This window comes from Vulpes lagopus, chromosome 17, assembly GCF_018345385.1.
Source record: "Vulpes lagopus strain Blue_001 chromosome 17, ASM1834538v1, whole genome shotgun sequence".
Classification (NCBI taxonomy): Eukaryota; Metazoa; Chordata; class Mammalia; order Carnivora; family Canidae; genus Vulpes; species Vulpes lagopus.
The window spans coordinates 24,955,054-24,979,305 of NC_054840.1; the positions used below are offsets into that span (position 1 = coordinate 24,955,054).

Consider the following 24,252-nt stretch of genomic DNA (forward strand, 5'->3'; position numbering starts at 1 on the left):
GTGGGGATGGGAATGGGATCCGCAGCCCCTTAAAGTTATTTATAGGGCAGCCCAGGTGGCTCAGCAGTTTAGCACCACCTTCAGCCCAGGGCATGATCCTGGAGATCCGGGATCGAGTCCTGCATCGGACTCCCTGCATGGAGCCTGTTTCTCCCTCTCCCTGCGTCTCTGCCTCTCTGTCTCTCATGAATAAATAAAATCTTAAAAAAAAAAAGTTATTTATAAGTTTGTATTAAAATGTGTGCATATGCATCTCCTAGAAAGAAAATCCATTATACTGATGAGCTTCTCAAGGGTCCATGCCCCTAAAAGATGAACCACTATTTTAAGATGATTAGGAAGGAGGGAAGAAGGGCAAGGAGTTTAATTTGTTCCATTCAGGACAACCTCCCTGCTAGCCTAGGCTCAGAGTTGCTATAACAATGGCTCCTCACATCGACTCCCCACCCTGGTCTGGCCTCCAGCCACAATACCCCAGAAAACAGACATAGAGGGACCTTGGGGATAAAGGTCTTTATTCAACAAAGTTATCTCACTTAGTAACAAAATAACAGGAGGTTAACAGGAGCAGTGTCCACGTCTGGCAGCAGGAAACACGGCCTGCTGACATTATCAGTGGCAGCTCAGCGCCCCTGGTAGCCACTTAGAGGTCATAGTTGGGGTTCTTCCGAAGGATAACAAAACCTTCCAGAATGGGGGTGACAGGAAGAAACTCCTCAGTGGCCAGTTCTGCCCTCTCCCCATGGGCCAACAATACTGGGGTTGTGTGTGTCTGGAACCCCGTGATAGTCTTAGGCTTGCCGGCCTGGCCCACCACATCCACTGCCTGTAGGGTGAAGAAATAAAAATAGAGGTGTAGCAGATGGAAATGCAGCAACAAACCAGTGCCCATACCAGTTTCAGAGAAGCAGGTATGTGTGCATTCTCCAAGGTCTACAGCCCTCCCGCTGTTCAAACCCTCACCTGGCCCACACGGACAGACACTGGTAATGGCCGCAACTCCTCATCGAATGTAACCAGCATCCGGGGCTGCATGGCAGCCACCAGCCCATACAATACATAGTGCGATTTGCCGAGGATGACTGAGGGAAGAACAGAGGACAGTTAGATGCATCAAGGCAGACCTGACCTGAACCGTGGGACCCCACCCTAGCCCTGACTCTTGAACCCTTCAGTGTTTCAGCTGAACCCACACTCCTTCCCTCATATACCCTACCACAAACCAGAGATCCCCCCACCTTACTCTGCCCATAGATTTGAGACTTAATCATTAATTTCTCTCAGTCACTTAGGAACAGACAGTGGGCTCAGCACTTTATCTTCAAAAAAAGAAATCTCTGTGGGCCAGATCAAAAATGTGGGAGACGAGCTTCACAAGGCCCTATACAGGCCCAAAGAACATCAGGAACCCAGAGTGATGCAGAACTAACTTGGGAGTTGGCTCCTAAATTACAAGGTGGCCCTAGTAAATAAGGGTAGAGACAGGGCCATGTGCCACTATAGGATTCTTGACAGGAACTCACTGTTACGGACATCCAGGAAAGAGACAAGCACAGTGAGTAGCCCAGCCACGGCCACTTGACTCATTAGCTGCCGGTCACTGTGGTAGGGACATAGGGTGAGTGTGCCCTTCCCTAAATGTGTCAAGCCCTGGGGAAAAAAAAAAAAGAGAGAGAGAGAGAGAGAGAGAGAAGTAAAGATCATATCTGAGGAGACATCACCTAACCTGGCCATATAGAAATCCAACTGATTCATATCCTCTCTCCCAGCAAAACTCAAGGTCCCCTTCATGTCATTACATGTCCCCTTTCCATGACCACAGATACTTCCCTTGGCACACCTGAAGGAAAAGAGTTCTATTCTTTACCTGTGCCAAGCGCACCATGAAGAGGTTGTTGGGGTCCTTGGCATGATACTGGGCTAACTGGCGCAGCATTGCAGCCAGACGGGCGTTATTGGTACCTGGAGATGTTAACCATTACAGTGTTGAAAAAAGGGCCTCAAACATTCTTTCAAGCTATTTCTGATCTTTTTCTAACAGATACTCACCACTACCCACCATCCCCATGGCAAAGATGGAGTTGTAGGAAACTTCTGGATCAGCATCATGAGAGAATTTGCTTAGGGTATCCAGGATGTTGAGTCGTGGATTTGAAACAGAGATTAGGGCCAGTGCTAAAGGCACAGCCCTTCGGAGGGTAGGCTCCCCATATCTCAGCTGGTAATAACAGAGAATAACCAGAGCATCACAGAAAGCAGTACGACAAACTCAGTTATAGGAACAGACTAATGGGTAAAAGGGGCCTTAATCCAATTTTGCAGAAAGGGCATAGTAAAGAGACTATTTCTCCACTAAGAAAACCTATCAAGAAAGTCTCCTCCAGGGATCTCCAGGCACCTAAACCAGTATATTCCCATCTCCATGCAATACTCACCAAATGGCCAAAGGTTCGTAGAGCCATCTCTGCACCAATTTCCTCCCCCATAGCAATAAGGGCAATCCCCAGCACAGCCACTCCCTGCAATTGAAAAGGCAGCAGAACCCAATAAGCGCAGGGAACAAAAAATTCACCCTTGACTCAATTCCCATGTAAGAAAAAGCTGTCCCATGGTGGCACATCTTGCCCTTCACATATAGAACCCAACCTCACATCATCTCGATACACAGCACCACCCGGAAGTGCTCTAAAATAAACCCAAATCCTGCACCCCTACTCCTCTACACACTTATCTTTTCTCAGAGCCTGACTCAGAGTGCCCAGCCACCCACAGAACCTGATGTGCTCCCATGTCCGCAGGGGCTTCCTTCTTGTCCTTATCCTTCTTTTCCTTCTTGTCCTTGTCTTCCTCTTTTTCCTTGGAGTCAAAGTGTTCACTACAAATATGGAGCAGCTGCTGTACCTTCAGTACATTCCCAGAGCCTGCAGGGTACATTCCCATGGTGGTAAGGATGAGAAAAGACAGGAAAAAAAAAAAAAAAAAAAAAACACACACACACAGTCCAGGAATAGAAGCTAAAGAATCTAAAGATTAGAACAACCGAGAAAGGAGAATAAATTTGAAAAGAGATATCCCAGAGAGAAGTAAGGAGTCACAGGAGAAACACAAAGACACAGACCTGCATAGGCACACACATCTACTAATGTGTTGGCAAAACTGCGGAATGGCTCGGACACAACTTCTAGCGCTGCCAGGATTGCTTCGATGGCCTCACCCTTGCCTACAGGAAAAATTCAAGGTATCAAGAGGACACTTGTTTCCAACCAGCAGTTTGACACATAAGCCCCCCTCCTCTGTTGTACCCAGTTACTGTCAGCCTTTGCTCAGAGAGACATCCCCTCACCCAGGTGGTTGAGGCCCAGTCCAAGAGGAAGCCAACGGGCATAGGTGTCCTTGAGCTCAGTCTCTGACTTTTCCATGATGGTCTGAAGGATAGTGGAAGTGACATCTCCATTGCAGGATCCCACTGCTATCATTCCACAGGCTAAAGCTGTCACACCTGCCACCTACAAATAGGAATGTCAGTATCATATACAGTAAGTTATTAAAATAACTGTTTATCTATCTTGATTCCAGACAGACAATTCCTACAGACCACTGTAACCACACTAAGTAATAATCTCTTTCGGATGATAGGTCAAAATAATAAGAGCAACCATTCACTGAGTATTTACTAGGTATCAGCCAGTATGCCAACTCTTTTGTGTACTATTAACATTTAATCCTCACAACAACCCCATGAAACAGGTCCTGCTGTTGTTATTTTTTTACTGATGACGAAAATGAAACCTGAAGGGATTGAGTTACATGTCCAAGATCACACTGCTTATAAGCAGAGGTGGCACAATTTGAATCGAAGTCTGTCTTTTTTTCTTCTTCAAGATTTCATTTATTTGACAGAGAAAAAGAGAGAGCACAAGCAGGGGGAGTGGCAGGCAGAGGGAAAGGGAGAAGCAGGCTTTCTGCTCAATGCAGGACTCGATCCCAGGACCACCTGACCCAAAGGCAGATGCTTAACCGACCAAGCCACCCAGGCACCCTGAACTGAGGTCTTCCTGACCCAAGCTATACTTTTAGCCCCCATACTATGTTTATCTATCACTAGAATGACTCTGCGTAAGAAAATTGAAGGTTGGGGACACCTGGATAGCTCAGTCGGTTAAGTGTCCCACTTGGTTTGGGTTCAGGTCATGATCTTATGAGTTGTGAAATCGTGCCCTGCAATGGGCTCCATGCTCACTGGGGAGTCTGTCTGAAGATTCTCTCCCTCTGCCCGTCCCCCCACTCGCACACGCAAGCAAGCTCTCTCTAAAACAAATAAATATATTTTAATTTTTTTTAAAATGATTTAAGGTTGGCCAATGACTAAAACAAGGAGTGAGAATCAGCCACCTCAAGCTGGATTAAGTTACTCCCCTCTCTAGTCTGAGTACTTCTTCATGGACCCCAAGGGTTAGAACTCAATACCAAAATGTTAACTTTTTAGCCTCAATACCACCTGAGGCTTAAAATTCCAGTTCTAAGAGATTTCACTGAAGTGATACACACACCCCTATAAACAGAAATATACACTTTTTTTTCACTACTTATCACAGAGAGTGATAAGACTCAGAGCACTTTCCCTACCTCCCCTAAATGTCCAACAGCCTCTCCTCACCTCCATACTAGACTTGGAATCTCCCATCACAGGGAGCAGCAGTGTTAGAACATCTTCACGATTGGAGCCAGCATAAGCCAAGCCTAGCCTGCAAAAGCCAGGGAGAGGCAGTCCCAGACACACAATCAAGGACAGGACAAGGAAGGAACAAAAAGAGGATTGGTCATTTATTCATCATTTCAATCAAGTCACTAAGAACCAAATACTCAACAGACATGATGGTAGTCCTTGGCAATACAAAGGTGAAAAGGACCCAGTTCCTGTTTTCACAAAGCTTACAGGTTGAATACTAGCACAAGAAGAAGCAAGAAGCCTTACCCAAAGATGGAACCAAGTCTCATAGTGTTGCTGTTGTGAAGAACATAGTCTGAGAGCAGTGCCAGAGCGGGGTCACACTCATTCCGGACCCCAGAGTTCACTATGCCACAGGCCAGAAGGGCTCCTGACTGCAAAATGCAAACAGATCCTTCACTCAATCTATTCTGCCATAAAGTATACAACATGGACTTCATTGCAGTTTCCACCTTAACTGGAATGAAAAACCAGGTAGACCTTACCCATGATAGGGAGGCCCTTAGGGCTCTAGAACGTGGTAGGAGAATGTCCCCATTAGTGGGCTATGCCCAGAACCAACCTTGATGTAGTCCTCAGAGGAGTACAAGTACTTGTCAATCTGGGTGAGGCCACCATCCACATCCCACAACAGAATCATGCCAAGGGATGCAGCTGCGCTCAACATTCCTACACCAAGGAAAAATCTATCAGACTTAAAATGGTTCTAATCCTAAGAAAACTGTTACAAAGAGCTCTGTAAAAAAAATGGTCCTGGGGATCCCAGTCACATTAACACCTGAACCTAGGAGAATAACAGAAATGACCAAAGCAACATAAAGTAGCCATAAAGTTATACCATGGTCTTTGTTCTTGTAAAGCCATTTGTTGCCATCATCAGTCAGCAACTTGTCCTGGCCAAAAGCTGCGTTCACAAAGCCATTCACAAAAGAAGAGGCCAGGTTCATGCGGGCAGAGTCCACTTGAGAGCCACTACCCCCAAACCCTGCACGAGAGAAAGAGAAAAAAAAAAAAAAAAGGTTTAGAGTAGGACAAGAAAGGAACACAGCATGGTGGTAGTCTCTGGCTCTGAACAAGTCACTTAGGATCCCCTATCTGGGACGCCTAGGTGGCTCAGTGGTTGAGCATCTGCCTTTGGCTCAGGGCGTGATCCCAAAGTCTGGGATCGGGTCCTGTGTCGGGCTCCCTGCTCAGTGAGGAGGCTGCTTCTCCCTCTGCCTATGTCTCTGCCTCTCCCTCTCTGTTTCTCATGAATAAATAAAATCTTAAAAAAAAAAAAAAAAAATCCCCTATCAATGCCCCCAGTAGTGACTTAGAGAAAAGGTATGTGTGAATTCTTAGCTCTATGGGATAAATATGTTGGGCCATGTCATCACTCCAAATACAAGGGATGTAATTAAGGATCCTCCAGTCCTCACACACATGGAGGGCTACTCACTATTGTTCTCCAGGTGGGTTTTATAGATGTCATCAGGCACCTTGGGCTCCATGATGTCCAGCTAAAGAGAAGTCAGAGGGTCACAACTGCTGCCCCACTATCCCCACCCCGCCCCCGCTGTTCTTTCTGCTATCCCACTGAGTAACAATTCTAACCAAAGAAAGTCTAATCAAAATTATAGTCAGGGAGGTGAAATGCCAGGTAAAATTGCAAGTGAAGAAAAGCCTTAAAAGAAAAGGGCAAAGAGTCTCACCTCCCGAGCTAATGCCAAGAAGTTGCTGTTGAGCTGCACATTGGACATGATCTCTGTCAGGTCCTCATACTCCTCCACATCTTCACTGAGCTCCAGGAACACACCGTGCCGGCCAAGCATGAATGCCATCTGCTTCTGTACTACCCTGGGGAGAGCCATCACGTCTGCTTAGCCCCCATCAAGAAAAGCCCCTCCAGCCTTAACCAGCAGCTACCAGTCCCAGCTCTTCATGCAAATGCTCCATCTATGAGCTCAGCTCTCCCTACATACACATCCTTGCAGGAGGTGAAGATGTCTTCTACTAGCTCCATGTCATTGAGCATCAATGCCAATCTCAGAGCTTCAGGAAAGCGACTGAACTTTCGGAACACGCCCAACGCGCAGCGTAGTAGGGCAGAATTCTCAGGCTCGGGCACGTAATTCACACAACTACAGAGACAGAAACAACAAAGCTGTCAGGGAGTTCCAGACGTCATCCACCCCCTTTAATTCACCTATGCAAAATAAATACCGCATGGCTACCATATACCAGGCATTATGCTAGATGCTGGACGACTAAAGAGTCACAAAGTCTCTGTCCTCAACAAGCTCACAGACACCCACAAATCAACTGCAACCTCATTCCAAGAGAACAGAGGTGGTACAACTGACAGAGAAATGCTGGGGAGGCAAGGCCCTCCACCCACCCCTCACTCACTGCTCACTCACCTGGTAAGATAGAGGCAGACCTTTGCATATGCATTCTCATCGATGTCCTTCTCCAGCATATCCACCTGCTCAATTTCCATGAGCAGGTCACAGGCCTCATGCTCTGCATTGTGGGCCATGTTGTAGGGGACAATCTCCTTCACCAAGGTCAGCAGTGGTTCCCGTTGTGATTTTTCCGCATCATCTAGCTCCTGCCATTCCTTTGCCACTTCCCCTGCGAGATGCCTGTGGATAGGCCCATGACCATCAGGAGGGATACAGCTTCACTCCTGTGGCCCAAGGAATTCAGTATTTGGGAAATGCAACACTCTGGTTCTCTAAGACAGATAGTATCCCAATACAGAACTCGGAATTAGGTCTCAGAATTCCTTTTAGATTCTCAAGAAGGAAAGGTCTTACCTGACATACTCATGACCCCATGATGCCAATTCCTCCTGGGAGCCGACCAGTCGATACTTGAGGCACTCACGTTCCCCACTCATGGTCATGGCCAAAACAGAGATGATGTCAGCAGCAAACCGCTGTAAAGAAACCAATGCTTTAAAGTCAAATCCAGGGGAAGGAGAGTGGGAGACTATAGAGTTATGACTACCATTACTATCCCCCAAATTAAGTTGTAACTATCCACCAATCTCTATATTAGAAATTTGCATGCTTTATCTAATCTAAGCCTCAAGATAACCCTAAGGTTGGTGTTGCTATCTCCCTTTGAAACCAATACGGCTGAAGAATGATAACAAGGAGAAAACGAAAAAGATGGGAGACTGAATTTTGTTCTAGTTGCAATAATAAATTATTAAAAGGTTTTTTTTTTTTTTTTAAAGGTTTTAAGCAGAAAAGATCTTCACAATCTAAAAAGATCACCGTGGCTGCTCTGTGAAAGACAACTTGTATAAGTCACAAGCAAAAACAAGGGAGCCAGTTTAGGAGACCACTGAGGAACAAAAGATTTCCTGGATTATAGCTATACTAGTAGACAGAGAAATAATTGAACTAGGATTTTATTTTAGAAATAAAACCAGTGAACAAACATGGGAAATGATAGAAATAAAAAAATCAAAGCTAAACATAAGTTAAAAACAGATTATGAGGGGTGCCTGGCTGGCCCAGCATGCAACTCTTGATCTTGGGGTCATGAATTCGAGCCCTGCACTGGACACATATTACTTTAAAAAAAAAATCATGAAAAAAAATTCTAAGATCCACCATAAATGACAAAAAGGTGTATTCTGAGAAGGTCACCCTCCCGTCAGCTCTTATGCCAGTATTTTGACTATGATCAGCTCAGTTCAACCAGCTCAGATGTCAGGTCTGTTAGGCTTCCTATGATTCACCAGGAGACCCCTGGGCTAGATGAAAAGGTATTCCTAAGCTAGGCCTCCATCAGCTTCTGAAACAAGTTTACCTTATTCTCCCCGGGGGCCATGTTCTCATAGATTTCCTTCAGTTTGCCATAGTGTGGACGCAAAAATTTGAGAGGCTTGGGTACTGAAGTCATGGAAGTTGTAGAAGATCGAATTTGCCTCCGCAGTTCCTCCAGCGCTGGTCGGTACAGGGATGTGTCCTTCTCCTGATCAGATGTTAGAGTTCAGACACAAACGAGTCCCATCTCTCAAGTCATAACACAGAGGTGTTTAACTAACAACTCCCTTAAGAAAGTAATTGTGTCTTATTCATCTGTGATTCCCCAACTGCCCGCTCCCTGCCTGGTACAAAAAAAAAAAAAAAAAAAATCCCAGTAAAGAGTTCAAGAAAAAAGCTACAAAGTCTTTCAACTATCCTTTGTCATTCTTTTCTCTCACATCATCACAACCCTAAACAGTCCGTCTTTCCTTATACCTCATATAGGAATTGTTGCCCCAAAATGTAATAAAACAAACAGGCAGGAAAGATCCAAATATGTACCCACTCATGTCAACATCATGACTCACCCCTAGCCGTTCCACAAGCATCTCCAGTTCATCCTGCAGTTGTTTGTCCTCCTCAGACTGAGGGTTGGGGGAAGAAGTTCGTCAAGAGAAGGAATCCCAAACACATCCTCCTCCCATTCACCCCGGGGCAGGTAGAGGTAACCTGCCTCCTTAGGAGGGATCAGGTGGACAAGGAAAGAGAGAAGAAATGGCACCCTAGCGGGAAGGCAGGTGGGAAGGCAACCTGGCATCTAGGCCAGGCTGCTTCAATGCCATACTAAAAAATAGGGGTGACAATGTCCGGCCCGGGCCCACCTCACGGGTCAGTGGTGAGGGCTGGTGGGTCGGCAGAGGCGAATGCGCAGAGTGGAGGATGAGGGGGCAGGGAGTGCGAGGGGCCCCGAGGATCGCTCCATCCGCCCTCTCCCGGACGCTGCGGGGCCGTTGAGAGTCGGGCCCAAGGCCTGCGGACCCGCGGTGACTCAGCCCCGCGGCCTCCTCCGCCGGGTCCCGGGGCCGTGCCTCACCAGCTCCTGTTCTTTGTCCTTGTCGCTTGCATCCCGCCGTTCCTTGCCGCTCGGCTTCTCGTCCGCACTGCCCGGGGCGGTCGCTGGGGGTTGCTGAGGCTGCAGCGGAGCCTTCTCCCGTCCACCCTCCTCCATCGCCGCCGCCACTGCCGGCCAGCTGCGCGCGCACCGCTCGCACCGCCCCGTTTCCCATGTGGCCTTGCGCGTGGCCGACGGCGCCCCGCCCCCTGAGCGCGCCTGCGACCGGAAGCGCCGCTGGGAACCTTCCACCGCCGCGTCGCGGGAGGCCGGGCCTCGGACCCCGCCCTCGGAGGCCGCCCCCAAAACTGCAAGTTCCAACCGCTCACGCGCCCCAGGCGCCGCCCCGGCTCGGACCGGGAGTTTCCGGAAGGCCACGCTGTCCTGCAGTCTGCGGTCCGAGTCCGCTGGCTGCCGTAGGAGATGAAGAGCCGCGAGCCGAGGGACCGCCCGCGGGGTCTCCTTACTCGCCGAGCGACCGGTACCCACAGTGACACCGCAGTCGGCTGCGTGGTGGGACAGACGAACGAGACTCCCCACGTCGGAATGCTTGATCGCCGCCCGTGTGAGATCTGCAACCTGTACCTACTTCCGCCGCCGCGGAATATTAACCTCGTAACGTTTTACCCCCGGGTGAAGAGAAGGAGAGTGCTCGGATACCACCTGCCGGGTACGGCCCCCACGTTAAATCCACCTGCGGAGCCTGGTCGGAGTCCATCAATACAACGTAGCCCTATGCTCCGATGCTAAACTCTAGGACTAAAGGCAGATCAAGACACAGGCTTTGCCTTCAATCTCTGTCTTTTGGTCTTTGCGTGATTTGACTTAGAAGGGGTGTGAAGGGCACTGTTGAAGTCAGGATTAGTTCTAGATGATACATAACGTCCTCTCGGCCGTTTGAATTTGGTAAGGCTGTGTCCCGTTTCCACAGAGGAAATCAGGTAGTCAGTAGTAGGATCAGGATTTGAACCTTGATCCAGTCTTCCAAGTTCTTGATTGTTTGAAGCAAACCTCCATGTTTTTTCTTAAGTTTGGGGCTACATGTATGCATCCAGAAGGTGAGAAAAGAGGTCGTAACTTCTCCCCCTCATCTGGTGGGAACACTCACCAGTTGACCTGGGGTCTTCATTATGGGTTCTGGGGAGTTAAAGAATGCAGAAAGTATTTGTGTTTTTTTTTGTTTTGTTTTGTTTTTTAGAAAAAGCTAGGACAGCATTGTTAGCACTGAATGAATGTTGGCTAAATATATTTAGAGATAGAATTGCGTAGCCTATTTTAAAACCTGTTGCTTTTTTCATTCAGTGCTTGGATTCTGGGGGTGAATCTCCCATTTCCATCACCAGTGACTTCCCCAGCCCTGGTCTGGTGACAGAAACCCTGTAGTCCATGGCTGTTCTGCTTATTCCATCTCTGGCTTCAAGATGTCATGCTTTCTTCAGTCATCCGTAGAGATATTTCTCCTAAATCTCTCCTTCCATGACTTTCCTTCTATCAGATCTCAGATTTTGTCTTATATACCAGTTGTATCCCAACCAGTACCTTAGAGAAGGGGTGATGTTGTGGCACAAAGCACAGGCTGTTAATAGTTGGTGCCTCCAGATGAAAAGTATATGAATGTTCGCGTTACTATGTTTCAACTTTTTGTAGGTTTGAAATGTTTCAAAACAAAAAGGGGGAGGGCAGGAACATGAGTTTTAGGGAGCAAGAGGCCTGGCTTTGCTAAAGCCCCTGACTAGCTGTGATACTTGGGCAAGCTTCCTAACCTCTCTCAGCCTGGTTTCTGCCTCTATGAAATGAGAGTAATAAAGTATCTCCCTTGTAAGTTGTGTGTTGAAAATGAAATAAGACAATGTATATAAACTGTCCAGCTGGGTTTCTGGCAACTGGAAAGGAGCCAGTTGTCATTCTCTAACCACCTCAAATCTGCAGGGCTGAGATAAACATTCTTGCCCCCTCTCCCTGCTTCCAAGTATTCAAGCCCCCAGTCCTTTCTAGCCAAACAAAGATGTCTGGCAGCTATTTCCAAGGCCATGTAATAACATTGATACCCTGCCTCAACCCTCCTTTCAGTCACATTGCCCAGAAACTTTTCTTCCTACCATTTGGCCAACTCTGAGCCTTGTCGTGGCCAAATAGCTCTCTAACTGGGGATGTTCCCTCACCTGTCCCTTTCCTACCACCTTCCTTTAAACTGCATCCATAAGCCATCCATGCTGTCCCCAGACTCATGGCTTGAGCTGTAGAGCTGCACATCTTATGGATGGTTCCACTCATTTGATAACCTTTCAACTCAAAGCATCATTTTTATATAACACCAGAAGTGCTCTTGGCAGGACTCTGCCTTGCACGGTTTCCACGGGTTCCTACTTTCTGTGGTATTTCTTTTTTTTTTTTTAATTTTTTTATTTATTTATGATAGTCACAGAGAGAGAGAGAGGCAGAGACACAGGCAGAGGGAGAAGCAGGCTCCATGCACCGGTAGCCCGACGTAGGATTCGATCCCGGGTCTCCAGGATCGCGCCCTGGGCCAAAGGCAGGCGCCAAACCGCTGCGCCACCCAGGGATCCCTTCTGTGGTATTTGTTAAATAGATTGCACTGTGACCCTTGTGACTTTTGATCTCCAGGACTTGTCTTTTCACACATACTGTTACACCTTGCCTTTTTCAGAGGCTCCTGGGTGGCTCAGTCAGTTAAACATCTGCCTTTGGCTCAGATCATAATTCTCGGTTCTAGAATCCTGATCGGTTCTGGAATCCTGATGATCGGCTTCAGGCTCCCTGCTTAGCAGGGAGTCTGCTTGTCCCTGGCCCTCTGACCCTCCCCCTACTCATGTTCTCTCTCACTCACTCTCTCTCAAATACATAAATAAAATCCTTTAAAAAAAGAAAAACCCAAAAATTCTGTTCTTCAGACTCTCACCTTTCATCATGGCCCTTTGACCTAATCATCCTAAATATTTCATCATTTCTGAACATGTCTTGGCCCTTCAAGAGATGATTGACCGTTTCACATTGTTATTGCTTCTATACATGCCCTTCCCTGTTTTTTACCTAGCAAATTCTCCCATCCTCTGTACTACAGCTCAATGTCACCTATCTAGGAAGCTTTCCCATTCTCTTCAAGTTATTCATTTCTTCCCTGTGCTCCCACCGTGCTTGATACATCTCTCTCTCTCTCCCTAGATTCTGAGCTATTAGAGGACAGGAACTGTTTCTTATTCATCTTTTGTCCTAGTACTAACCTAATGCCTAGCTTATGGTAAGCGTTGATAAATATTTATTGAATGAATGAGTTCATTTTGCATTCATCTTCAGGTCATCCTTACATATAATAATGGTCCACTGAGGGCTCTTTAGAGCTCAAAGCTGGGCATCGAGAAACTGTTGAGATTCTCTATTTGTAAGTCATTATAGGCCCACTGAAACTGTGCTTATTTTATGAGAGATTCTTTTCCAACCTAAAATTTCCAGAGTGTTTCCAAGTGTGAAATCATATTGTTTGACCTATGTTGCCTTATTGTGCGTGGGAATTGGTCAGACTTCTCAATAGGGCAGTATAGGGTATGGCCCAGCACATTACCAACAACTGCTCTCATTGTCCACCTAGGAGCACCACTCTTTTTTCCTCCTTCTGCCTTAACACACCAGATCATATCGCAGATGCATATTCATCAGTTTGGCAGGGCCACTAAGGGTGAAGATTCCATCTGTCAGCTGATGTTCACCTTGCCTTGCCTTTAAAACCAAGCACCTGCAGAGTGTTCAACAAACAGGTGCTACCTGGCTTAATTTCAGTTCAATGTGTGTTTAGGTTTCCTGCAGCTACCTGGTTGTTACATATGCCTGGCCCAGGGGAGCTGGGTAGCACGGAAATACACCTGCTGGTGATGGTCTGATGTAGAAGTGCAATGACACTGACCAGAAGACAGATTTCTATGTATGAGTCTAAACTTGGTCATGACCTAGGAGACTAAATGGTGGTGATTAAGGGCATCTGAGCTCCAAGTCTGACTTTAATGCAATTTGTCTTATCTGATATTGGAAGTAATGTAATTTTTTTAAAAAGATTTTATTTATTTATTCATGAGAGACACACAGAGAAGTGGAGACATAGGCAGAGGGAGAAGCAGACTCTATGCAAGGAGCCTGAAGTGGGACGTGATCCCAGGACTCCAACATCACACCATGAGCCAAACTCAGACACCCAACCACTGAGCCACCCAGGCATCCCAAGAAGTTATGTAATTTTTTTCTCTTAGTTTCTCCACTTGTACAGTAGAGGGAATTAATAGAACCTTCTTATAAGTTGTGGGAATTTAGTGAAATGACTTTAAAGTACTTAGCACAGGCTTAACAAAATTGGGACTCTCAGAAAATGAAAGCTGACCTTTGACCCTTTTGGAAATATGGAGTTTCAATGCCAAAGTGGCCCACTGGTCAGCATCCTAAACTGTCTTCTAAAATCAGATATAAAGGGAAGGGCTGCCAAGCCTCTCTCCTCAAGATCTCGGACATTATAAATCTCATTCTCTGTGCAACACTCAAACTTCACATGTTATTTCTCAACATTTCTTAATATTTGCTAAGCCCATGAATTCACTGCTTAGAACACTAATGCTGAGCTAGTCCTCAGAGATCATCTCATCCAACCCATCACACAGCTGACAAGTGGCAGAGCTAGAGCCAGAACCAGGTTTCCAGATGTGATGGCCTTCCTCTTTCCAATACACTTTGCTGCCCCTCCCAGAGTCATCATCTCATTCAGCCATGTTTTCCCTCAGTCTTAGGGTTCCTGAGGCCACAGTCTTCCCTTCTAAGTAGCCAGCACCTCCATGATGGGGGGCCCACATCCAGCTCTTTATGAGGCTAGGACACATGGGCCATCACCCAGGGCCCCAGTGGTAATCACAGCCAAAGCTTCACTTGCCCTCAACAGACCCACCCCTACCTAGACTTTGGAGAACACTGAATTTTAAAGACAATTTAGATGACTTTCCACTGTCCTGCTCTGGTTCTCATTTTCCAGTTAAAGAAACTGAGGCTCCTAGAAGTGCGATAACAAGCTCAATCCCATAAGGCTATCCAATCTTCAATTTCAAGCTAGGTGTCTGACTGCAGTGACGTGCTGACAGTTAGATCTGCATTTATAAATATGGTTGCCATGAGGCTCAGATGAGCTCATGGAGGTGAAACTGCCAATAGAAGAACCACCTAAGGGAAGAGGCCATCTTACTCATTTTTGCATCACCAGTGCCTGGCACATTGTTGGTAATCAATACACTTAAAAAAAAAAAATAAAACCATGAATGCATATATTATAAATTAATGAATGAATTTAAAAAATGAGTCACTTAGCAGAGGTGCCTGGAACACAAGAGGTATTGAATAAATGCTCCTTTCCCTCCCTTGCTCTGGAAGGTGGCAGCCAGGCCCTTAGTCTCTGTGCCTGGTACTTGGTAGGCCTTGATGAGTGCATGTGGTGGGATAAGTGACTCCCAGGAGTTCTGAGCCTTCAAGGCCATGGGGAAATGCATGTCTTCTCAGCCATAAGCAGAGGCAAGTGCTCAGAGCTCCAGGTAATGGCATGTACCTTGGCTAGGGCTTCCCTCCACTGCAGGGTAAGGGCCAGCCACTCATCTTCCAAGCTGACCTTGGCCCAGTTGTCAGCCAGACTTGGTGTTAGGCCTGGCTGCATGCACCAGTGGAGGTCAGAGGCAAATCCTTCCAGGTGTAGAACAGCCAGTGGTGGGGATATGACCACCCAAGGAGGTATTCCACCCAGCCAAACTCGTCATTCCATTCCTCCATCCTGCCTCTCCTCTGTCTTCTTGGAGTTTCATATCTTAGTTCCCTGTATCTGGTGACTGAGTAAATGAGTATCTAGAAGAGTGGCCTGGAATATAGTAGGTGCTCAATAAATACTGGTGGAATGAGTAAATGAATAAACGAAAACAAGACTGAAGGAAGAGACAGTCTGGCTGATGTGTGTCTATTTATTGGCACAGGGTCCTATAGGGCCAACACCCCTCCATCCCCGCCCTCTTCCCTGTAAAAATAAACTCTATCCTTCTCTCTCCCTGCTCTATTCGCTTTTCTGCTTGGGTCAGGGAGGCCCTGTCCAGCCCCTATGACTTGTGCCCCAAGACACAAGAACCAGCATCCCCTATACATACACACCATACATACTTCCCCTCTGAGCCCAGGGAAACTGGGAGGCAGCAGGTGGCCTCGTAAAGGCTCTCAGGCTTCTACTAACAGCTGAGCACAGCTGGTCTATCAGTGAGGGTTGGCAGCAGTATTGGGAGAAGCAGCATAAGGAGCATGGGTTGGGGGTAGCCCCTGAGAGTGGAGCTGAAAGGAGCTGAGTCCACTCCCAAGTGTGCACTGAGTGGGCCTCAGGGAGAAGTATGGGAGGCACACCACCCTGTGTGGTCCAAATGCAGCAGGTACAGCAGGCCCCGAGGCCACCAAGTCACATGATCTAAGAGGCACACTCCTTTCTGTGGGAGCTGGTGCCCCTCTCCCCTCCCAGCCTCTTCCAGACAGGGTGACATGGAAGGATGTCACAGTGAATGGTGGGGGCTCTGCTGGAGGTAGGGGTACCCCCAAAGCAGAGGCACAATGTGGTGTTTGAGGGAGGATCGGGACTTGTATCACCTATGGTGTGGAGGGGCCAGACCCAGCCCAGCTGGCATGTGCCCTCTCTAAACCTGGACCGAACAGCCCTGCTGGGCGAGCTGCCCCAGGCCTTGGCAACAGCAAGCTATTTCTCCCCAACCCCAGGTCTACCACACCTCACACAGCTGCCCTGGGTTCATGGGGGAGCCGACAGGGCAGCCGAAGTGTCGCAGGAAGTCCCGGGAGTTGGAGAGAGTGCCCAGCACGCGGAAGCGGGCGGGGCTGTGGGGGTCAGTCACCAGCCCCTCGTGAGAGCTCTCGGGTGTGCGGACTGAGCACCACACCTGCGGGCCAGGACAGACATGGGGACACATGGTGTCTAGCACAGGCAGGGCCACAGACTTGGCTGCAGCAGAGCCATCCCAGGGACGCAAACCACCACAACCCCAGCCCCTTGGCTGAAGAGACCTCTAGGATACAGCCAGCATCTCATCTACAACCCCTTGTTATCAGCACCAAGGGAGGGAAACGTGCCCGCCCTCCCAAATTCCCAGAGCTGCCCTGGCCACTGGGTTGCCCAGGATGGGTGGATCTGAGGGGAAGAACCTCGGCCCCCAGAGGCTGCTTGCGGTAGTGCAAAGTACCCCAAGGAGATCCCGCCTTAGTCCCTGCTCTGCCACTTACTTTCTTTCTGGGCATCCCTGGATGAGCCACTTTCTCCCCAAGCTTTAGTCGCTTCCTCCAAAGCCACCTCAGAGGAACATGGTGGGGATCAATCCTGCACCCTACCCGCTGCCCCTCAAGCAGGGCAGCCCCACCCTTCGGGATCTGCAAAAGCCTCCTGGAGAATTCTTCCTCAGGCCTTCTGGCATGCTTTCTTGAGCCCCAGCTTAGAAGCTCTGGACACCAGACCTTCCCAAACCACCTTCCACACCCCAGCTTCAGCCCCATTTCTCAGTTGCTTTCCTGCATGCCCCAGACTTCTAATGACCTGCCCAGGATGGAGAGGGAGAGGGGCAGGCCCCAGATCTCCTAGGAGGGCAGTACCTGAGCAAATCCCACAAAGAAGAGCTGGTGATTGGTGAGCCCCACGGCTGGCAGCTGCTGCTCTTCCCCATGCTTGCTCAGCCATGCTTTGTAAGCCTGGGGTCAGGCACAGGGGTGGCAGGTCCATCAGGGGTTGCCCACCACCTCCACCCACTGCCCGCCCCACCCCTCCCCGAGGACAGGCGAGCCTCAGCCCCTGAAGCCCAGCCAGGCCACTCACGTTATAGGCAGCCTTCAGCCCCCCGTTGTCAGCGATGTTCTCCCCCAGCGTCTGGCGCCCATTGAGCCTCTCCCCGTTGACCTGGTACTGGCTGTACTGTTCCTCCATGCAAGCTGTGTGATTCCGGAAGGCTGCCAGGGACTCATTCTGCCACCAGGGCCGCAGGTTCCCTTCCTTGTCATATTCGCGCCCTGAGGAGAACTAACCTTTGCACCTCCCCAAGACTCAAGCAGCCTTCCAGCAGCCTGAGTCCACAGACTCCAGGGTCCCTGTGATCTGCTCCCAATATTCCAAGGCTTTGCAAGAACTACTGGGAATTCTAGGCTGGAGGGGGCAACTCCATGGGCCTCTACCTTGGTCATCAAACGCATGTGTCAACTCATGGCCCATCACCACGCCGATTCCACCAAAGTTCAGGGCCCTGGTAGGTGAGGAATGCTGCATGAGGACATGGTGGGGGAACTTCTGGATCCCACCTCCAGCCCTGTGCCCAGCTTCTCCACAGGCCCAGGCCCAGCACCCAACCCCTCCTGCTTCAGACACACTTGGGGTGGTTACGAGTGTAGAAGGGGGCCTGCAAAATGCCGGCAGGGAAGACGATTTCATTCTTGGTTGGAAGGTAGTAGGCATTCACTGTCTGGGGGGTCATGCTCCACCTGGGATAACAAGAGGAAGAGGCTGAGGCTCCTGATTCTCTTGATGCCCCTCCCACCCCAGCTGCTCTGACCTACCTCCTGCAAAGACCTTGGGCTTCTGGTTTGAGATGTCTTGCCCCCCTTCCCCAGTCCTGGAAATCACCCCTACCTCTCCTCCTGCCCCAAGTGTCTAGCCCTCCATGCTCACTGGTCCCGGCTGGGAGGCTTGCGGAGCTGGTCAGCCATCACCTTAGCAGAGAAATTGTACAAATTCAACATGTTCTGGAAGAAGGAATCTTCAGAGACTTCGTACTGTGGGAATGGTGGGAAGCAGAAAGCAAGCAAGACAACATGTTGGAGAAGAGAATAGCCCCAGTTTGGTTACTAATTAGCACCTCTCTGAGCCTTAGTTTTCCTCAACTGCAAAGAGGAGTGAAATATTAGGAAATAATAGTCGCCATACTTAAAGACTATTTATGTTGCAGGTGCTTCATTGTTTTACATCCTGCCTCCTTCTAGGCTCACGACAACTCTATGAGGTTGGTACTAATAGGATCTCCATTTTATAAATGAAGACACTGAGGCCCAGAGAGGTTATATAACTCGTCCAAGGTTACACAGGTAGGTCGGAGTAGAAAGAGGATTTGTGAACACTGCATTCTACTGCTGCCTAGCCTGCAGCCTGGCACAGAGCCAGCACGTGAACAGCATCAGTTGCCTGCACTTGCCTCTGAAAGGAGCCAACAAGCACCTCCTTCCCCCCCAGGGCTTGAGCTCCAATTACTCAGCTGAGAACAGCTCCCACCCCCCACCCCCACAACAGGGATGAAGTTCAGCATTGGTGAGACAGGTACTCACCCCATCATAAACATCATCCAGCTCTTTGGGATCCAGGATGAAGTCCGGGAAACCAATCATATCATATATAGCGTCTGCCTGAAGAAACCAGGCTAAGTAAGGGTTTCCCTGCTCTGGCTCCCCCCCAAAAAACTGTATCCTCCATCCCCACCTGAAGATGGCGCCCCAACCCTGGCCATGGCTCACTTTCTCCTTGGCTGCCTGGCGGGTCTTCTCATCCATCCAAACCAGCTGCCCCAGGGCTTCCTCAAAGGCATTCCGGATCTCGCTGATCATCCCTTCAGCCTGGGAGGAAGGGGGTGTAAATTGGCCTCCCACTTGCACTGATGCATTTTTTTTCTCCCCACACACCCTAGTACCCCATCCGTCCTTCCAGGGGAGCATGCGGGAGGGCCCAGACTTGAAATGAGGCTGCTTCTTGGGAAGGTGAGAAGGAAACACCATTTGTGAAGGTGCTGAGATGGTGGGTGGCTTTTTTTCTAATTAATCAAAAAATTTAAATTGACAATAATTGAATTAATAGAATTTAATATAGTGTGTTGATTTTTATCTGATTATGGAAGGAAGGCATCAATAGCAGAAGATTTGGGAAATTGGGAAGAGGTGGGGATCCCTGGGTTGCTCAGCAGTTTAGCGCCACCTTCCCCCCAGGGCTGATGCTGGAGTCCTGGGATGGAGTCCCACATCAGAATCCCTGCGTGGATCCTGCCTCTCCCTCTGCCTGTGTCTCTGCCTCTCTCCTCTCTCTCTCTCTCTCTCTCTCTGTCTCTCATGAATAAATAAATAAATAATCTTTAAAAAGAAAAAAGGGAAGAGGTGAAGAAGGAAACAGACCACGCACGTATAATCCCATCACTCAGAAATAACTCCTTTTAACATTCTGATTATCTATTTTGAGGGTCTTTCCCTGCCTGGATATACATATAGAACATGGATTTTACATTGTGCAACATAAGATATATCTTGTAAACTACTTTTTTTTTCACTTAACAATATATCATGAGTTTTAGGCTGCCTCATAATCCTCCCTAACCACAATCTTTCTTCTAGTCTCTATGATTAGGTGTTTAAGCTGTTTTCATTTCCACCTATTATAAACCACACCACAAGAAACATCCTTGCAGATAATACTTTAAGCATATTCGTTAGCATCTCCTAATAAGTAAATATTGTTTTCCTAATTCTATAAGCAACATAAACTCATTGTCGAACATTTGGAAAATACAGAGAAATGTAAAGGACAAAATGCCACCCAAAAAGTAATTACTGTTCATTTATTGATGAATTTCCTTTCAGTTCTTCCCCCTTGCTTCTTGTACACACGAATGAACAGTGGATTTTAACTAAAACAAGGAGTAGGGTTGGAAGAACTTTGAAAACTCACAATTTCCTTGCTCTGCCGATCGAACGTGGCCTTCACAAAGAGGGAGCCCAAAGCGAAGCCAAGTGCGTCGTCCGTGTTGGAGATGCAGGTCTGCCACCTTGGCATGCAGGACTGTAAGGGACAAAGAGCCAGGCCTCCCAGAGATAGCTCTGTTCTCCAGTCTGAAGGCCTTTCTCTTCTCTGGGGCCAGCCCTCTCGGCTCTGAGCAATGGAAACCTGAGTTTCGGGTGCTGTCGTCTCTCCCGTAGACTCCAGAGAAGATAAAGGGCAAAACTGAAAAGTGTACCAACTCCAGCAGCAAAACCCCAGGAGGAACATGTGTGCTCCCCACTCTGTGCTCAGTGCTCTTCTCCTCTTAAGTTTCTAAGAGGCCCACTGGGGTCCAGAAGTTTTTTTGCTCAGCTCCATATCCCAGTCTTATAACCAATCAATCCCCTGCGCCAGAAACCCACAAGTCACTAGCTTCCTCCATTTCCCTACCCCCACATTCAATCTATCACCATGTCTACTACCTCGACCTCTTGGTCCTCTCTCTGTCCATCCCTCTGGTACGTTCCTGCCCTCAACACTAACATCTCTGGCCCAAAGATTGCAGTCACCTCATAACTAGACACTCTGACTCCATTCTCATCCCCCTCCCCTGCCGCTCCCCTCTATCTTCCATTTAGCTGCCAGAAAGATCATCCAATACATAAATCTAATTGGGTTATTCTGCTTAAAATCATCCGATGGTTCCCCATTATTGAAAGAATCAAGGCCCGATTTCTTAACAGAGCATTCCGGTCCCTTCATGGACTGCCCCAGGCTGACCTCACCACCCTCGGCCTCTCAGTTGGCCTGTTCTCCAGCTCATAACAGAACATATGCAAACCTACGGTGTTCCTGGCCTCTGGGAATTTGCACATGCTGTTCTTTCTGCCTAGAATGCTCTTTTCCCTTGCTTCCTTGGTAAACTAATTCTTCAAATGTCACCTCTTCATAAAAGACAGTCTTGATGCCTGTCCCTCTCCTAAGTAGGGTGTACTATATCCTTTCCTCTGTTCTGTAGCACAAAGGTCTTTCACACAACGTGAGCCCTTATCACCCTGAAACACAATGTTTGTATACATGTTATGTTCTCCTAAACTTACTGGGGCATCTTGAAACTAAGAACTACATTTATTCATCTTCTTAACCATCACTGTCAAAGCTGAGTGCCTTTGCATATGATGCACTGGTGCCCACTTTCATCAGCTCAGTCCTAAAGACACCCTGCAAGATATTCTTATTTCATACACCAGGAAACGGAGTGTCAGAGAGGTGACACACCCAAGATCCCAGAGGCCAATAAATGGAGGACTTGGAATTACAACCCGAGTCATCTTGATTCCTACACCTTTGTTCCACACTCTACCATGAGGCAAATGGTGCTTGACACACAGTAGGTGTGCAGCACCAGCTAGGCTGTATGGAAGGCGGGGACAGAATCAGAAATCCCACCTTCTTGGTGCCATAGAGAGTCTCCAGCAGTTTCTCCTGTGCAGATTCAAAGCGGTGGTCCAGGCTTGAGGTTGTCTTCTGTACCAGATTCCAAATCAGGTAATTGTTCAGGACACTGGCATCCAGACCAGAACATAAGGAAAGGGCAGGTGGGGTACCACTTCCACCCCAAACCTGCTCCACAAATGCGGAGGCAACAGAAGTCCTGAGAGGCATATATAGGAGCTGTCCCAGAATCCCTCTCTCTCTCTCTCACCCTGGGACCACACACCTGCCTGCAGAAGTCAGTTTGGAGCAAGGTGTGGGAATAAAGAGCATAAGTGGGGCCCCTGAAGGCGCAGGCTAGGGAAATAGCCTGCAAACATTCTCTTTTGATGTTTGGTAGGTCCAGGACCTTGTCAAATGCTGCTCTGTATTTGACTGTGCCAGTACCCCATGCCCGGTCCCTGCCTGGACTTGCGTGGAGCTCTGAGCCCCACCTCCCACACTTTGGGCTCTCCCCAACCTTGGCTCTGTGTGGTTGATGAGCTCTGACACCTGCTGCAAATAATCCGTTCCATACACCACCACAGGTTCAGAGTCACCCAGCTCCAGCGGTGACAACAAGAAAGACAGAAACTCCAGCCAGTCCACAGAGGGTGCCAGGGCCTACAACAACAACAACAACAACAACAAAATCTCAAGCCTCCTTGCCTGCCCGCCTGGCTTCCAGCAGACCCTTCCCCCATTGATATACCGGAGCCTGGGAGCCCTTCCCATTGCCATGGTAACATCTACAAGAAGCTTGGTAGCCTCTTCCTGCAATAAATCCTTTTCCAGGCCTGAGTGCTCCTCAATCTGGGAGCCCAATCATTTATTATACAAGAAAAAATACCCTATGTAATATTCAGCTGGGGCACAGATACTAAAATATTTTTACAACAGTTGATAAAACACTCCCTCGAAGGATGCCTGGGTGGCTCAGTGGTTGAGCATCTGCCTTTGGCTCAGGGCGTGATCCCGGATTCCCAGGATGAAGTCCTACATAGGGCTCCTTGCATGGAGCCTGATTCTCTTCCCTCTGCCTGTGTCTCTGCCTCTCTTTCTGTGTCTCTCATGAATAAATAAATACAATCTTAAAAAACAAAAAACACTCCCTTGACACCATCCAGGGTCCCTACATAACTGGTATCTCCTTCAGAACCCCCTTCACCCAACCTCTCCATAATCCAACTAAAGGGTTGATTCCTGGCACAGTAGGGGCCCTCCAGGAGATGCTTCCAAATTTCTTTTGATTGTTTTGTGGACATCTTGTGCAAATTGTTAGAGAGTTTTAACATAATCCCTCTATTCATCCCCAAGCAACAAAAAAGGGGACCAAGGAATGGCCTACTGAGAGGTGATCTAAAATGGATAGTGACAGTGCAGCTGGAAAGCTCAAAAAGCAAGCAAATGAGGAAAGGATTGGCTGTCTTGGGAAGACAGCAGGAAGGAAAGCTGGGAGGTCTGCTCCAGAGGCCCGTCCCTCCCAGTTGTCTCTGTTCCCCCACTTGTCCCACCTGCAGCTCTGCAATGCTCATCTTATGATAGATCTTCTCCTCATCGCGCCTCTGGTCCTGGGGCACTGTGATGTTGGCCAGTTGTATCTCCAGCTCCAGCACCTGTCGCATCTGCTCCCGTGTGGAGGTTGGCCGTCCGCCCAGCAACATCCCCAGCTCCTCCATGTAGTCAAGGTAGGCGGTAAGCACCTGTCAAGGCCCTGAGTCATCCTCAGAGCCCAACAACAGATCCTGCCCGAGGCTGAGAGGGTCTGTTCTGGCCCCCACCTCTGCTTACCATCTCTTCTGCTGACCCTGCTCCCAGAAACTTTCTTGAACAATCCTGTTTTGTTCCTGTCATACTGCCACCATCTGCTTGGATCTTGTTTATTTATTTGTATACTTATTATCATCTATTTCCTCAAAGAGAAGGTAAGTTCAAGAGAGCACTCTTCTAAGTTACAGCAGTTTATTCACCCCTCACCACTAAGGGCTAGAATGAGGCCTCGCACAGAACAGGCACCTTGTAAATATTTGTCCTATAGATGGACCTCCTTCCCACACGGCTTTGCCTTCTCATTTCCTAAAGCCCTTCTATTTTTCAGCATCTCAGTGATCACATGCCTTCACTTAACAGCTGAGTGGACCCCATGGGGAATTTAGTCCACAGTGGCTTTAATGGCCTTCTGTCTCCCATCCAGCCAGGCCTCAACCTTGCTGCTTTCTCAGCTCCCTTCTAGTCTCTAAGGAGGAGGAAAGTGCAAAAAAGAAATACATAATGACCACATGTATACACATGTATCCGGCTCTGCTGGGGCTCTACAGGTAATGCAGCTTTCTTCCCTCTCACAGCGACTCCATAAAGTGGGTATTCATCTTATTTCACAGATGAGGAAAGAAGCTTGAGAAGG

The 24,252-nt window shown here is 48.4% G+C and overlaps 2 protein-coding genes across 5 annotated transcripts in view; both read right to left on the minus strand.

Moving 5' to 3' along the window:
- Positions 1–498: 498 nt before the first annotated feature.
- PSMD2 (proteasome 26S subunit ubiquitin receptor, non-ATPase 2) lies at positions 499–9,741 on the minus strand. Its single transcript, XM_041731767.1, has 21 exons — positions 9,566–9,741; positions 9,060–9,116; positions 8,534–8,698; positions 7,528–7,649; positions 7,129–7,353; positions 6,691–6,849; positions 6,421–6,565; positions 6,168–6,228; positions 5,568–5,714; positions 5,292–5,398; positions 4,976–5,103; positions 4,658–4,745; positions 3,344–3,506; positions 3,119–3,220; positions 2,776–2,921; positions 2,436–2,519; positions 2,050–2,218; positions 1,868–1,962; positions 1,524–1,650; positions 964–1,082; positions 499–826 (listed from the first exon to the last, which is right to left on the minus strand). Exons 1-21 carry the CDS (start codon positions 9,698–9,700, stop codon positions 644–646), a joined length of 2,727 nt encoding a protein of 908 aa, XP_041587701.1. The 5' UTR covers positions 9,701–9,741; the 3' UTR covers positions 499–643.
- Positions 9,742–15,562: 5,821 nt separating this feature from the next.
- LOC121477458 (endothelin-converting enzyme 2) overlaps positions 15,563–24,252 on the minus strand; it is a 32,029-nt gene continuing 23,339 nt past the window's right edge. For all 4 annotated transcript variants that reach the window (XM_041731772.1, XM_041731769.1, XM_041731770.1 and 1 more), the window contains 12 exons: positions 23,363–23,551; positions 22,330–22,472; positions 21,825–21,939; positions 20,346–20,456; positions 19,148–19,246; positions 18,962–19,039; positions 18,312–18,415; positions 18,014–18,124; positions 17,822–17,889; positions 17,469–17,659; positions 17,249–17,344; positions 15,563–16,545 (listed from right to left, as the gene is read on the minus strand). In XM_041731772.1, coding sequence (XP_041587706.1) covers positions 16,369–16,545; positions 17,249–17,344; positions 17,469–17,659; positions 17,822–17,889; positions 18,014–18,124; positions 18,312–18,415; positions 18,962–19,039; positions 19,148–19,246; positions 20,346–20,456; positions 21,825–21,939; positions 22,330–22,472; positions 23,363–23,551 — 1,482 coding nt within the window. In that variant the 3' untranslated portion in view covers positions 15,563–16,368. The remainder of the gene's footprint in view (positions 16,546–17,248; positions 17,345–17,468; positions 17,660–17,821; positions 17,890–18,013; positions 18,125–18,311; positions 18,416–18,961; positions 19,040–19,147; positions 19,247–20,345; positions 20,457–21,824; positions 21,940–22,329; positions 22,473–23,362; positions 23,552–24,252) is intronic.

Coding starts and splice junctions, on each gene's coding strand:
- PSMD2 (XM_041731767.1), bottom strand. CDS start 9,700: ATGGAGGAGGGTGGACGGGAGAAGGCTCCGCTGCAGCCTCAGCAACCC. Junction 7,354..7,527: donor TGGGGTCATGAGTATGTCAG/GTAAGACCTTTC, acceptor GCCTATCCACAG/GCATCTCGCAGGGGAAGTGG. Junction 5,104..5,291: donor CCTCTGAGGACTACATCAAG/GTTGGTTCTGGG, acceptor TGCATTTTGCAG/TCAGGAGCCCTTCTGGCCTG.